Source organism: Acanthopagrus latus, chromosome 12 (assembly GCF_904848185.1).
Source record: "Acanthopagrus latus isolate v.2019 chromosome 12, fAcaLat1.1, whole genome shotgun sequence".
Classification (NCBI taxonomy): Eukaryota; Metazoa; Chordata; class Actinopteri; order Spariformes; family Sparidae; genus Acanthopagrus; species Acanthopagrus latus.
The window spans coordinates 18,327,141-18,340,095 of NC_051050.1; the positions used below are offsets into that span (position 1 = coordinate 18,327,141).

Here is a 12,955-nt window from a genome sequence, read left to right on the forward strand (position 1 = left end):
CATATTTCTGTTCTAAAAAATGCAACAATATGGATCATCACAGTCTAGAAAAGCGGCTTCTTTTGCTCAAAAATGTACCTAAACCTACTCTGCTCTCTCGTCATGTCTGATGTTCCTCGCTTCATGAGCAAACTTTCATCTCGCAGCACCTTTCACTCTGCAAAGCCGGAGCTCTAGGGGGCCTGCTACAATTCCCGCCGCGCCAGATGACCTGAGGAGAACCAGAACTTTCCACTATAAAGACCCCGTCCGATTTTGCAAAAAAAGTGCTGACTAAGCCCAGGCTCCTTCCTGTCCCGCCCTCTGCCCCTCTTTCTTCTATTCCCCCCCCCCCCCCACCAGCCCCAGCAGTGCACTCTGGGTCCGCGGGATGGAGCGACGCAGGCCAACCCTTGTAAGGAAGCCCATTAAGGAGCCCATCAATATTTCATCATCGCTCACTCAGAAACATAGTTATAGAAGTTTCCAGGCCGGGGCCATTAGGGGGCAGACGTCAATACGTTATGGCAGCGAGCATTTCTCTTCACTTCCCACCCGCCCACCTCCACCTTGCCTCCGTCCGTCTCCCGTCTCAAGACAAGTCATCGGAGAAGCTTTCTCCAGACGACAGTGGTTTCCGCTACTTCTACATTAAACAAATCATTAACCATTAGGTATCCAAGGAGCAGGGTATCCTTTCCTGCTCCTGTCAGATGACCCCCCCCCTCCCTCTCTGTTATTAGTCTCAGTAAGAGGAAGGGAGGGAGACCGGGTTGGACAGTGGTTTGTAAATAGCTAACAAATCCCAAACAACACCTAATTAACGGCCTGACACTGTGGTATAATATGATGTCTCTCCAAACACGCTTTGTGAGCTCTTGACTCACGGCCGTTGAGACGTGTCTGGCACCTTCACTTCTGGCCAACTGGCCGAGTGGACGCTCATCAAGAGGACCAACTCGCCGTCTCACACACACATACGGTGAGTCAAACATAAAACTTTCCACTGACAGAGGCAGGAGGGAGGAAGGGAGGAAGGAAGGTGGGGGTGAAGCTTAATTGCAGTCTTCTTAGGATTACAATGATTTTATAACCCTTATTTCAAATTATTACACTCGCATTAGCCGGGATGGGGAACTAGCCTGCAGGCTAAAGTGTGTTAAATATTGCTGTGGCAGACATTTTAACGAGTTTTCCTCCAGCTCACCCTTCAGTGTCCTTGGAACTAAAAAGGTCCCCACTTACATTTTTACCGGAGGGTTGGGGGGGGGGAATATGTGAGGTGCTCTGGAAGACCCGAATCCAAACCGGATCCCAGGCTGCCAAGTCCACATAATGTAAACAACACCTCCAGAGCTCTCTGAGGGAGGTCGAGCTGTGCCAAGTCGTTGCTCTTATGTCATCCCTTTTCAGATCCCTATAGCTTTTATAGTGTGAGCCCTGCTCTCACTTTACACCTTTTTTTTTTTATGGGTCATTACTTTTCACTGTACTCACAGGTCAGCTTCACCGCATGACCTTGTGATCCTGATGAGTTTGAGATTCACAGTTTTCAACTTACTTTTCACCATTCAGCTTTAAATGAGTGTGGAGCACGTGTGCACACTTTTGTCCATTTTTAAAGTTATTTATATATATATATATATTTTTTAAAAAAAGGTAATAAAAAGACTCACCAGCGTGCAGAACCTCTCCGGCGGGTTCCCACACGTGATCCCGGGCGGGTCCACCTTGATCCGCATGTGGTCTTTCATGGACGCGGGCTTCGGCTGGCACGCGTACTGCTCCCACACCGAGCCCTCATCCGTGCTCACCAGGGACTTGCACAGATCGTACTGGCCCAGGGTGGAGGCCAGGCAGCGCAGCAGCAGCAGAAACACGGCCTGGAGGAGCATGGCAGGCTGGGAGGGTGTTTGGAGCGGGTCCGGCGCAGGGTGAGGGGGCCACGGAGCTCAGAGGAGAGGTGAGGCGCATGGAGCGGTGATCATGAGGAAACAGTGGACATCCCTGCCACCATACTGCTGTGCACTGTGAACGGGGAGGAGGAGGCAGGTAGAATTGACACAACTCGCCTCCAGGCTTTTTTTTCTTTTTCTTTTTCTTTTTTGAACGACAGAAGAACACTTGGCGCTCAGTGTCTCTTCACAAATATCGACGGCCCCCAGAGAGCCGAGAGAGGGACGCTTTCTTGTTTTGACGGCTGGTTTCCTGAGGATGATGGGCGGTGGGTGGAGAGGCGGATAATGTGACAGAGATTAATCTCGGCACACACTTTAACCATAGTGTTCGCTGGGGGAGTTGGGTGGGAGATGTCAACGCGGGTCCATGTCTCAGAGAGCAGCGTCCTGCGGGGAGACGGTGGAGTTGCGGGTCGGGGAGGACGAAGGAGAGGCTGCTGCGTCTTCAGGTATATCCATTGGACGTCTCACACTGGCCGAGCTCCACCGATTGTCCTGGTGGGGAGGAGGGGGGGAAGCGAAACGAGGACAAACGTGAGAGAAAGGAGGGAGTTAGTTAGTCAGTTAGTATGATGAGGAATCGACTCCCTTACATCCTCAATCAAACAGTAAACGCGAGAAAGACTTTTTTTTTTTCAGAGTTCAACTCGTGCGTAAAAGTAGATTTTTCTTTTGGCACGAATAAAAGTTTAATGCCAGCCTCTGAAATATACACGTGGATGAGCGGGGATTGCGTTCTTATTTTGTGCCATAATTAACTCCTTAATTATGCTCTAGTAATTGGCTGTAATTTAGCTCGGGGAGTGAAAGGAGGAAAAAAAAAACACAACATCTCATTCGTCTTCAGACTTTAAGGAGAACTTTTTAAGCGAATGTGCGGCACAGAAACTGGTTTAAAAGCCAGGACAAGTTTGGTTAAACTCGCCTCTGATCCGCGCTGCGTTCGCTGACATGTCATATGAAGAGCTGCAGGTTACAAAACGGCAAACAAAAAAGATCTCGCTTTAAGGCGCTGCATCGTGTGGAGAGCTCATGTGCGTAAAAACACGTGCTGCTGCCCGGTGCCCGCCTGTGCAAGAAGGAGTTGTAATTGCTCCTATAGCTCTTCAGTGCAGTAGGATGGAGAGCAGCACAGATGTTTTGTTTGTAGTAGTTGTCTTTTTTAAATTTATATATAATAACTGTACTGCAAGAAATATCCACCAGAAAGAGACTTTCAATGACCTGTATCACCGATGTGTCTCGAAAAATGTGCAAAAAGCCCCCAATGGATAATTATACACACAAATCAACTTGTCTCGGTTCAAATGTCACATTTCTTTGGCAGTTTAAGAATCATTATTTCTGTCTTACTTCAGCATCATGTCATTAATTTGATAATAAACTTTTAAAAGCCCCCGCTGGAAGTAGTTAGGGCCGGATTTATTCACTTCAATTAAATGCAATTCGATTTTAAAAACTGAATCCATGAATAAATGAATACATATAGGTGACTTTTATTTATTTTGTTCACCCCTCTCATTGATCACAATCCGACTGTCATCCCCGGCACACTGACGCGAGCCCCCCTGGTCCCCCCACACCTGCACAAACCTGGACTCTGCACTGGACTTTAAGTTCTCAAGTGAATATCCCGGCGCTGACGGTCCTGTAGGGGTGTGTCAGCATGTACAGTAGTGCATCCCGCCGAGCAGCGGCCCCCCCTCACACACACACACACACACACACACACACACACAGACACACTGTATCTATATGTTGGAGCTTTTCTTACAAATCAATGCAGGATCATTTTGTTGCTGAATTCATCCCTAAAGAAAGTGGATCTCACCCCTCTCCTGATTCTATCCTGGCGGTGCTGGAGCAGCTCCTCGGTGCTCACTTCGAACAGCTCGGACAGCAAATAAGAACTGAATTAAATAAAAATTAAAAAAAATAAAATAAAAAAAACGCATCGCGGTTGTGATCTGATACTTACTTCTAACGTGCATCCGTGAGACGGGTCAGCACTTTGTGTGGCGTTGGAGTCCGTGCACGTCTCTTCGGGCATTAAAACAAGAGAGACCCCCCCCTCTCTCCTCTAAACACACACACACACACACACACACACACACAAACACGCACGCACGCACGCACACCAGCACCGACCATCCACTGTACTCGCTCCCCGCCGCGGTCCTCACTGTACTCCCGTGTCTCTGCCTCCCTTTGCCCGGCTCCGATGGGTTTTTTTTGTTTGGTGCTCTCTTCCGCCGGATACTTTTTTTCTCCTCTCTCTCTCTCTCTCTCTCTCTCTTCTATCACACCGTGAATGGCTGCGCACGGTTAGATCGGTGTCCTAGATCTGGATGCGACTGGGAGGAAAGAAAAAAAAAATCGAGAGGACTGAAAATCCAGCGTCAAGGAGTATCAAAAGTATAAAATATTGACTTTGAGGAAAAGGCTTGTGCCCGCCCTTCTTCCTCCCCCTCTCCTCCTCCTCTTCCCACTTTGCAAGCTCGGGTTTACCCGGGATGCTCAAGGGCAGAAAGAAAGAGAGGGGAGAGAAAAAAAAGGCTTTATGGAAAATATCACCCTCCCTCCTTCTCCTCTCTCTCTCTCTCTCTCTCTCTCTCTCTCTCTCTCTCTCTCTCTCTCCCTCTCTCCCTCTCCCTCCCTCCCTCTCTCAGTTAATGCCCAGGCTAAATCCTTTTACCATCACTTTCAATCACTATCTGAGCTTTTATCTGCTCCAGCCCCTGCTGCCTGAACCGGGGAGGTGCAACTTCCCCATCCCTCTCCTGCTCCCGCTCCTCCGAACTGTACCCCACCGGCTCCGGTGTGCACCCTGCTCGGCTTAAAGGACCAGCCAGGGTGTTTACTGTACTCTGTCCAGATGTGAGTACAGTGACTTACTGTACCAGATGGAGTGAATGAGTAGTGACCTCACCCTACTTTATCTGCCTTTAATGCTGCCGTAGAACTTTTCCCCCACAGGATCTTATGATAATAACTCTTGCTGTGGCTTCTCCAGCCTGCAGTATATGTTATATTAATTATTGCTACCACCGGATCTGAGCTTAAAGTTCATGTTGCAGCGCCGTGTACGCGATCCATCCTGCAGCAGAGTGCCTTGCAGATGTGTCACGAACTTCGATTTCACAACAGGCCACATAACTCCCATTAATATATGTTGCAGCCAGTATTTATCTCATGAGTTATAGTTTCGGTGATGGTTCTCATGGTTTGGCAGTTGCGCAAGTAGCACTGAACACGATGTGGCGATTCAGGACAGGAGAGCAGAGACACTTCTGCAGCCCACACAGTGTTTGTAGGTTTATATGTGTGTTCTTTTAAAGGGGTATGCCACCAGTTTTACACATGAAGGACGACTTAGTCTGTAAAACGAGCTGTATCATATCATCTGTAGCTCTGGAGGGAGTTTCAAACACTTTTTAGACACACAGTTGTTTTAGCGGAAAATTTTATAAAGTGGTGGTGCAGCATTTCCTAAGAGTATACAAGAACTTAAAAGGAGAGTTCCAGTATTTTAAAAAATGCTTCTTATACACTACTTATTATCATTTTGTAATTATAGGGTCCAGGTGTAAAAACACCAGTATTTCCCTTTAGGTCCCAGGAAGTGCTTGTTGTCTGTGTTTCCACCGCGGTCCTAAGATACGAGACGATCATGTCGATTGGTCCAGTGATGTATGAAACAACAACTGCTTCTTCTGTGACTTCTGACTTATCAGAAAGATGTAGCGCTGCCAGCTCCACCCCTGAAGCTGCCGTACATCTGGAAAAATTCCATTCGCAGAGCATTGAGTTTTGGAGGAGGTGATGTTTTAAATGATGTTTTAATACAGACACTCGTCCCTGAAGTGGAAACACACAGAGTTCCTCCAAAGGTTTGCTGGTCTCTGAAGAAAGTTCCTGCATTGGTACATGGGACAAATAGATATTTTCCCTCTTACCTGCAGTTCTGGTTATCCATCGAGGTTGTTTTGGCGTGAGTTGGACATATCTGTCGCTGTATCACCGTGCGGGAGGAAGCCTGAAGCTACTCGTGCTCGAGAGGCTAACTCGCCTGCTAACGTTGCAGCTCAGCTGAAGGGGACGGCGTTAATGTTTACATCCAGTGCGTTCAAGGTCAAAAGCCTCTTATCCATGAGTAGATGCACGCTTCCTAGAAAGAAAATGGTACATGAAGCTGCTCACAACAAAGTCTGAGGATTATCTTGAATAACTGGGTGTTGATTTGTGTAAAGAGACGTTGCTGTTGAGTTTTTCTAATGAATTTTTTTGTCGCTTTGGTTCTCTAGTTTTCGTGTATTGGAGAGAGGGTAGACATCGCCAATATCACAGAACTTGGTGACTTATCTAGTGGATAAATAGGACTACAAGTAAGAGGAAAAATATTTTTTTATTTGGGGGTGAACTGTCCCTTTAATCTTCACGGAAGCCAATACTAAACTGCTAAAGTATTGCCTTTTAATTGTGGGTTTTTTAACTATGAATTGCAGGACAATTTAACCTCTTGAAGTCTTGAAAGTTACCGATAGACCCGTAGACGTGATGTAGTTGTTGACAGTTCGACATTAAAAGCTGAGAACTGCTGTGGTTAAATCGCTAGATACTTAACCAGTTATCAGAACCTCCTCTCTACGGCAGCCAACACGGGGTGAAAGAGATGTGCAGCTTCCTCCAGAACCCCGAAGGTCCCTGGACCTAATTTTGGAAACCGCCAAAGTAACTCACACCATTGTACTGCCAACACAGGAACAGATGCGTATAATGAGTTCACGGGGATCCAGGACACTGTTACTCACGCTGCAGAGGTGAACGACATGCATTCCGGCTTACATAATTCACACCTCTGGTCACATTATAGGACAACAGAAGAAGGAAAGAAGGCCAAAAGATAAGCGGGGCAGCGGGGGAAGAAGGAGATGTACGATTCACAGGAAATTATGAAGCTCTGTATGAAACACTGGCAGTGCACCCAGAAGAGGATCGATAGCTTGTCCTTGCAGGGCCTTTCCCTCTCTTTTCGCGTCTTTCAGACGAGCTTTAACCCTTTTTTGTACTGCTCGGGCGTTTTAGAGGAGAGGATCCCTCGAATTCACCCCTCGGGGATCAATAGAGCATCGCAAAAATGGCAGCGGCTGCTTGATATAGAATAACACGAGCCTTTAATCGACGCTGCACCAGGGCAGAAGGGAAAAAAAATGTTTAGATCAAACAAAAATGGCATTCGTTAGATGTTTAAAAAAAAAAAAAAAAAAAGAGCCTATATTTCAATTCCAGTATTTGACTCTCAAAGGTTTTAGTGTGCAACAAACTCCTGTTTTTCTTCGTCTTCTCTTCTTGCTTGTTTTGGTGTGAGTGATTCGAAGCCGAGGTTCATCAGTGATTCAGCGATGGTCAGAGAGTGTCAGCCGTGCTGGAAACATGACTTAGTATGATTAAGCTCCAAACGTTTATCTCACAAATGGATCAGGATTACACGTGTAGGCAGTGAGATTGCTGATTGCATTTGGTTTCAGCCTCTGTGATGGACCTGCTCGGTGCTTTTTGTGTAAAACAAAAACACCACAATCGTATGAGAGCCAGCTCCATATTTTCTATATGTGCTTTAACACTTTGCTAAATTTACTTGAATGTGCATCAATAACCTGATAGAAAATGTCAACCCTCAACATGATGAATGAGTGATATTGTATTTTGGAATTCAATTATGTCTTACTAAATAAGAGCATCAATAACAATAGAACAGCCTGTCTCGGCTAATAGACCCGTACACACTACACTTTGTAGCACGACGTGGCGTTGCTGCATTCATTTCCTGCAGCGACGTTAGCGACTTGACCATGCTGTGTAAAATTAGACATCCCTTTTCGAGGAGTGAATCAATTCTGAAGCAGCTGCAGGTGAATTTCTACCTAATTCCTGTGATTTATTTCGCAGTTTGTATAGATATCTGTTCTGTGAATCATCCGGGCTCCCTGGAGAGCGTTCACCGAAATCTGTAAAGCTGCGTAAAACGCTGTCAGTGTGTGGGGAAAAAAATAAATAAAAAAAAATAATCAGATGACAAGACTCACTGCCGCTCTTCTTTTTTTTTTGTCACCCTCCATCTTTCTTTATACTCTGCCTCTCGTTCACTCTCACTCTCTCCGTGTTTGTATTTTGGCAGAGGATTGAACTGTCAGAGTAGCCTAGCTGGCAGACCTTGATAAAAAAATATACCCTTCATCGTGGCAGCCTGCAGAGTTTGGACAAGGTTCAGGAGAGGCCTCATCCCTCCCTCTCTCCCTCTCTCCCTCCCTCTCTCTCTCTCTCTCTCTCTCTCTCTCTTTCTCTCTATTTGCCGAAAGGATGACGCAAAAGTCAACTTGTGCCCGAGTCACGCTCTCCCATAAATCAGTTCGGGAACTTTTGGGAAGGCCTCAAAGTTGTGCATGATCAGAAATAATTCATCTATCCATCATGAAAATGTCTTTGAGCAGATGGCCAGGCTGTACACACACACACACACGCGCGCACACACACATACAGTACAGTGTACATGTTTCTGTTTGTACACTCAGGCTGGTGTCTTTAAAGCCTGAAGACATAGCTCACAGGTTCTTGTATACCTAAGAAGATACAACTAAAGGGGAGTTCCACCTATTTCACACATCACAGTCAGTTTATAGGGGGAAATTCGACTGCGCATGTGGAAAAAAGTTGCATAAATCCTTTTGTGGCTCGAGAGAGAGCTGTGCGAAATCTGATAAATTTGCCTCAAGTGATGCCATCTGAGTCAGCATCATTTGGGGCTGAAGAAAGTGTGAGGACTGACACAATCTGGAGATGTGGAGTTAGAAAAGAAGTGAATTTACCAGACCTCTTCAGACCACTCCTTTTTTTGCGTGTGACAAAATCAGTCTGCGACTTCTGCACGAACCATATTTGGGAATTCAGTTCTCCAGCCTCCTTGAGGGTCATGCTGCAGCTGCAGCTGGATACACTTGGACTGAGCTGTATGTGTTCAACCTGCATTGTGGGTAATGTAGGAAATTATGACGAGGACATGAATGCGTGGTTTAAAAGATTTTCTCCTTTTGATATCTAGTACGTTGTTTTGTATTGTTATTCTGTTCCTGGGTGTAATATTAAAAATAATTAATCTTGTTCATCTGCATCAGTTCAGCTGTATTCTAAATCGGTGGAGTGCACTTTCAAGAAAATCACTTTCTAGTTTGTTTTTCTCAAATAAACCCTGTTTTCCTGAGAGATTTGATTTGGTAAATGTTATTCTTCCTTAGCTTTCACAGTACATCTGATGAAGAAACACTCAAATCTAAGTGTGTGCACGAATATTTATCATTCTTTCATGTATTGTTTTTAAGATTAGATTGGTATCATCAGCTACGTTTAAAGCCTCCTTTTCTTTTTTCTTTTTTTTTTTTTTACTTTTTAGGTTGGTAAGCCTTTCCAGACTACACAACACCTGTCACTATGATCATATGATTTCTTTAAACAACAGATGGGTCCTCCAGAAAATGAATAAAGACACACACATGCATAGATATACACACATGCACTCTTGCTCACACACACAGACGCACGCACACACACACACACACACCAATCATGGTCTCCTAGCAACTCCTAGTTAGTGGTCCTACCTTTGGGAGCGATGCTCTTTTCACTTACATCAGGTGTTTGCCCACTGGGGAAACCAGAAATAACCTTGGAGTGACCCTGAAACACAGACACTCTTCACCTCGTTATTACAAATAACATCTAACCTCTTTACCAAATCAACCCCCCCTCAAAAAAGAAAAAATAGATTAACACCACAAGCAGTTTTTCTTCCTTTATTTTTTGTCTTCCGTGTGTGTTAGTTTGGCACTATATTAACAGAGTTTTAGGTCGACCTCTCTGCCGGTTTCTGTCCTGAGAAGTCCGGTGGGTGAAAGGGGACGCGGTGGTTAAGGATGTGAACAAAAAAAAAGTGAGCTGTAATGAGCAGAAATAACACCTGAGGGCTCCTGCATCTACATCGCATATCAGTCACTTTATAAGGAGGGAGGACAAGCCGTCGACTCTGAGATTTAACAGCATCTGCGGAGAGCCCAGTTGGTGTCCGGTCCCACACTGGGCTCGCAGCAGAAGCACTAATCTACCGTGGTTTGTGTGTGTGTTTGCGTGTGAAAGGGATGGGGCATACAGAAGAGGCGTTGTTTATATTTGTGTGTGTGTGTGCAGCGTTACAGGAGTGTGGAAGGTGCATCTATAGTGTGAGCAGGTGCTGTACAGTATGTGTATTTAGTGGCCTCCTTTCTGCTTGTCGGCCTCAGCATGACTGAACCTCCTCAGTGTCCCCGTATGATCCAGTGATCGATGCAAACCTCTGGAGGTGCCTTTCACACATGCACAGACACACACACACACACACACAGATGCACACACTCACTTCTCTCCACTCCTCACTGTAAAGTGTCTGTCGCCACTCAAGGTTACGCTAACAAACCCAACCTCTCACTCACTCACACTCTTATTTAATGGATCAATCAATTAGTCATTCACTTCCTCCTTCCTCCTTCCTCCTTCCTCCCCATTGGCTCGCGTCACTGAATGTAAAGGCGTGCTCACCATCACCGGCATCTTCCGGTAAATCTCACAACTGATGCGGCCACTTAGACGCTCGCTCCGCTCACTTCTCATTCATGCGCTGAGTGAATGAGTGAGCTCATTGTTCGCTGACTGATTCAGCTCATTCACTCGCTCTCACATCAGTCAGCGGCTCCGGAGACTTAACGTCTGGTTTACATATGTGGATGGTTGCGCCGCTGAGGAGGACGGTTTCCTGAAGTGTATTTTACTGTTTGTTGTTGCTGACATGCTGTTGTCTAAAATGAGTCAAGAACATAGAGCGATTGTATAAACCCTGACAATTCACTCTCTCCAGAGTTTGGTGAATTTTCAGTAGAGACTGTACGCAGTGGTGGACTCAGGGTCATTGAGGGGCAGGGGCCAAACATTTTTTTAAAGGGCACCAACTTCATGTAGTGGGCCACCAATTTATAGAAAGTTGTGATGGCAGTTCCAGACCCCTTTCTATCATGTAGGGCAGCCTGTATGCTACCCATGTTCCTCCATGGGAAGGGCACCTTCGAAGGCAATTTGTAATTTTATTTCTTGCACACCGGGCAACTATAGGGGCCGTATGTTATCTACTATCAGGGCATTGCCATTTTTATTCTCTGTGAACACTGGGGCACCTGGGTAATTCTTCACATGTTGAGTCCAAGCTGGTCCATAACTACCAATGTGAGAGGGATCTCCAAGCACCTGACAAACATTCCAGCACCAAGGCCAGTGTTTTTCACTCGTGCCCTTGGGGGCCACCTGCATGTTTTAGATGTTTACCAAGCTCATCGTCGATCTCAAGCCTGATCACGACCTATTCAAGTGATCCTGGTGTGTTGGAGCAGGGAAACGTCTAAAACATGCAGGGCAAGGGGTCCCCAGGAACAGGACTGAAAAACACCACCTTAGGCTAATGTTAGCTAGCATACTTCTGTTAGGAGACACTTAGAATCTCACTTCTAGTTCTTACTGTCGAAAAGAAAATCTGCGTTACCTGTGACCACATCCCCACACTCATCGAGACTCATTTCACTCATCGAGACTCATTTAATCTTGTGCTTTAGTTTTTCTTTTTGCTAAAGTTGTTGCACCACATTAACCTCTGTTCTGTTTAGGTCTGCTTCCCCATGAGATCACGTGATAAGTATCACGTTTTAGCCCAGCTTCAGTCTGCAGAGCCATGACGCTAGAGCGCTGAAAATATAGTTATTTTTGTGATGTGCTCCTGGAAGTGTTTCACCACATTTGTTCCTCCATTTCCTTTGTGTGGTGCATCGTGGGATATCAGTGCCAACAACATTAACAGCAGACTCAAAAGTCAAGTGTCCACATAGACTTATTTTTAGGATACTTCAAGCCGCTGTCTCTTTGACACTTGTCTTTTATCATTGACTAAAATAAACAGGAAGGAAGGAAGGAGGAATTCAGATGGAAAGATGAGCAAACAATTGATAACAATTTGTCTGATAGCAACTCTAGTAATTCACTATCAGGAGAAATATTGTGACTTTTTGTCCCTAGCAGGGGCAGTGATTACCAAATGATACATCATCATCATAAGAGTTCTGTTTTAAATTTGAAAAGCCCCTCCAGAGCCACAGAAGACAATATACAACAGGTTGAGTAGTGTTTAATGTGTGTAATAAGTTGTCTTTGTAAAAACCAGTGGAGCGCTCCTTTAATGAGGTTTCTGTCCTCTGACATACAGCCTTGGTCATGGGACATACTGTTGACTAATTGATGTTTGATAAGGTGTTTTTTTTAATTAGAAACGGATCAATTAAGTTTAGTGTACTGTAAGATATGAAATATAGTATAATACCTCTGTCTGTTGAAGACAGTCAGATGGACGAATGGGATTTCAGGTGAGGGAGGGCTGAGAAATCCTGATTTAACGCTTCAAACTTTTATTGACTCCTTCCCCTTTATGGCGGTGCTTATTGATTTATTTTAACAGTCATTACATCAGCATGAAAGTAAGTGGTCTTTCTATTCACAATGAATGTGATTGCGCCGGAAATACTGAATCCCAAAATGTTCATGTAACCATAGATGAACACACATAATTCGCCATGTGCTCGCGCAGGCTCTTACACGCCATCTCAGATTTATAACTCAGGCTTTAGCAGCAAATTAAAGTCAGGTTTAGAGGAGGGATAAAAGATTTACTGTCCATTCACCAGAATGGTCTGCTAACAGTCGTTCAGCCTACTCACACCATTATATCCTTCATTAAATGAGCTGTAGAGGAGAGAATGAGATTTATCCTGCTGCTCTCGGGGCAAACGGGGCACAGTCTCTTCTTCAGACTGACGCTCCGTGTTGACATTGGGGAGGATAAATCCAGCAGGATCGATACCGGCTTTTCGTCTCATTGATTTGCTCATACAACCTCG

The 12,955-nt window shown here is 45.3% G+C and overlaps 1 protein-coding gene and 1 long non-coding RNA gene across 4 annotated transcripts in view; one reads left to right on the plus strand and one right to left on the minus strand.

Annotated features, from left to right (window-relative positions):
* LOC119030179 (netrin-G2) overlaps nt 1–4,471 on the minus strand; it is a 72,528-nt gene extending 68,057 nt beyond the window's left edge. The window contains exons 1-2 of one of the 3 annotated variants that reach the window (XM_037117573.1): nt 4,086–4,471; nt 1,656–2,432 (exon numbers count right to left, since the gene is read on the minus strand). In XM_037117573.1, the coding sequence (XP_036973468.1) occupies nt 1,656–1,874 (219 nt within the window). In that variant the 5' untranslated portion in view covers nt 1,875–2,432; nt 4,086–4,471. Of the gene's footprint in view, nt 1–1,655; nt 2,433–3,450; nt 3,487–3,915 lie in introns of those variants that run through there. The other 2 variants (XM_037117572.1, XM_037117574.1) reach the window with 2 other exon arrangements.
* LOC119030180 overlaps nt 1–12,955 on the plus strand; it is a 112,110-nt gene that overhangs the window by 78,071 nt on the left and 21,084 nt on the right. The gene's annotated exons all lie outside the window — the stretch shown is intronic.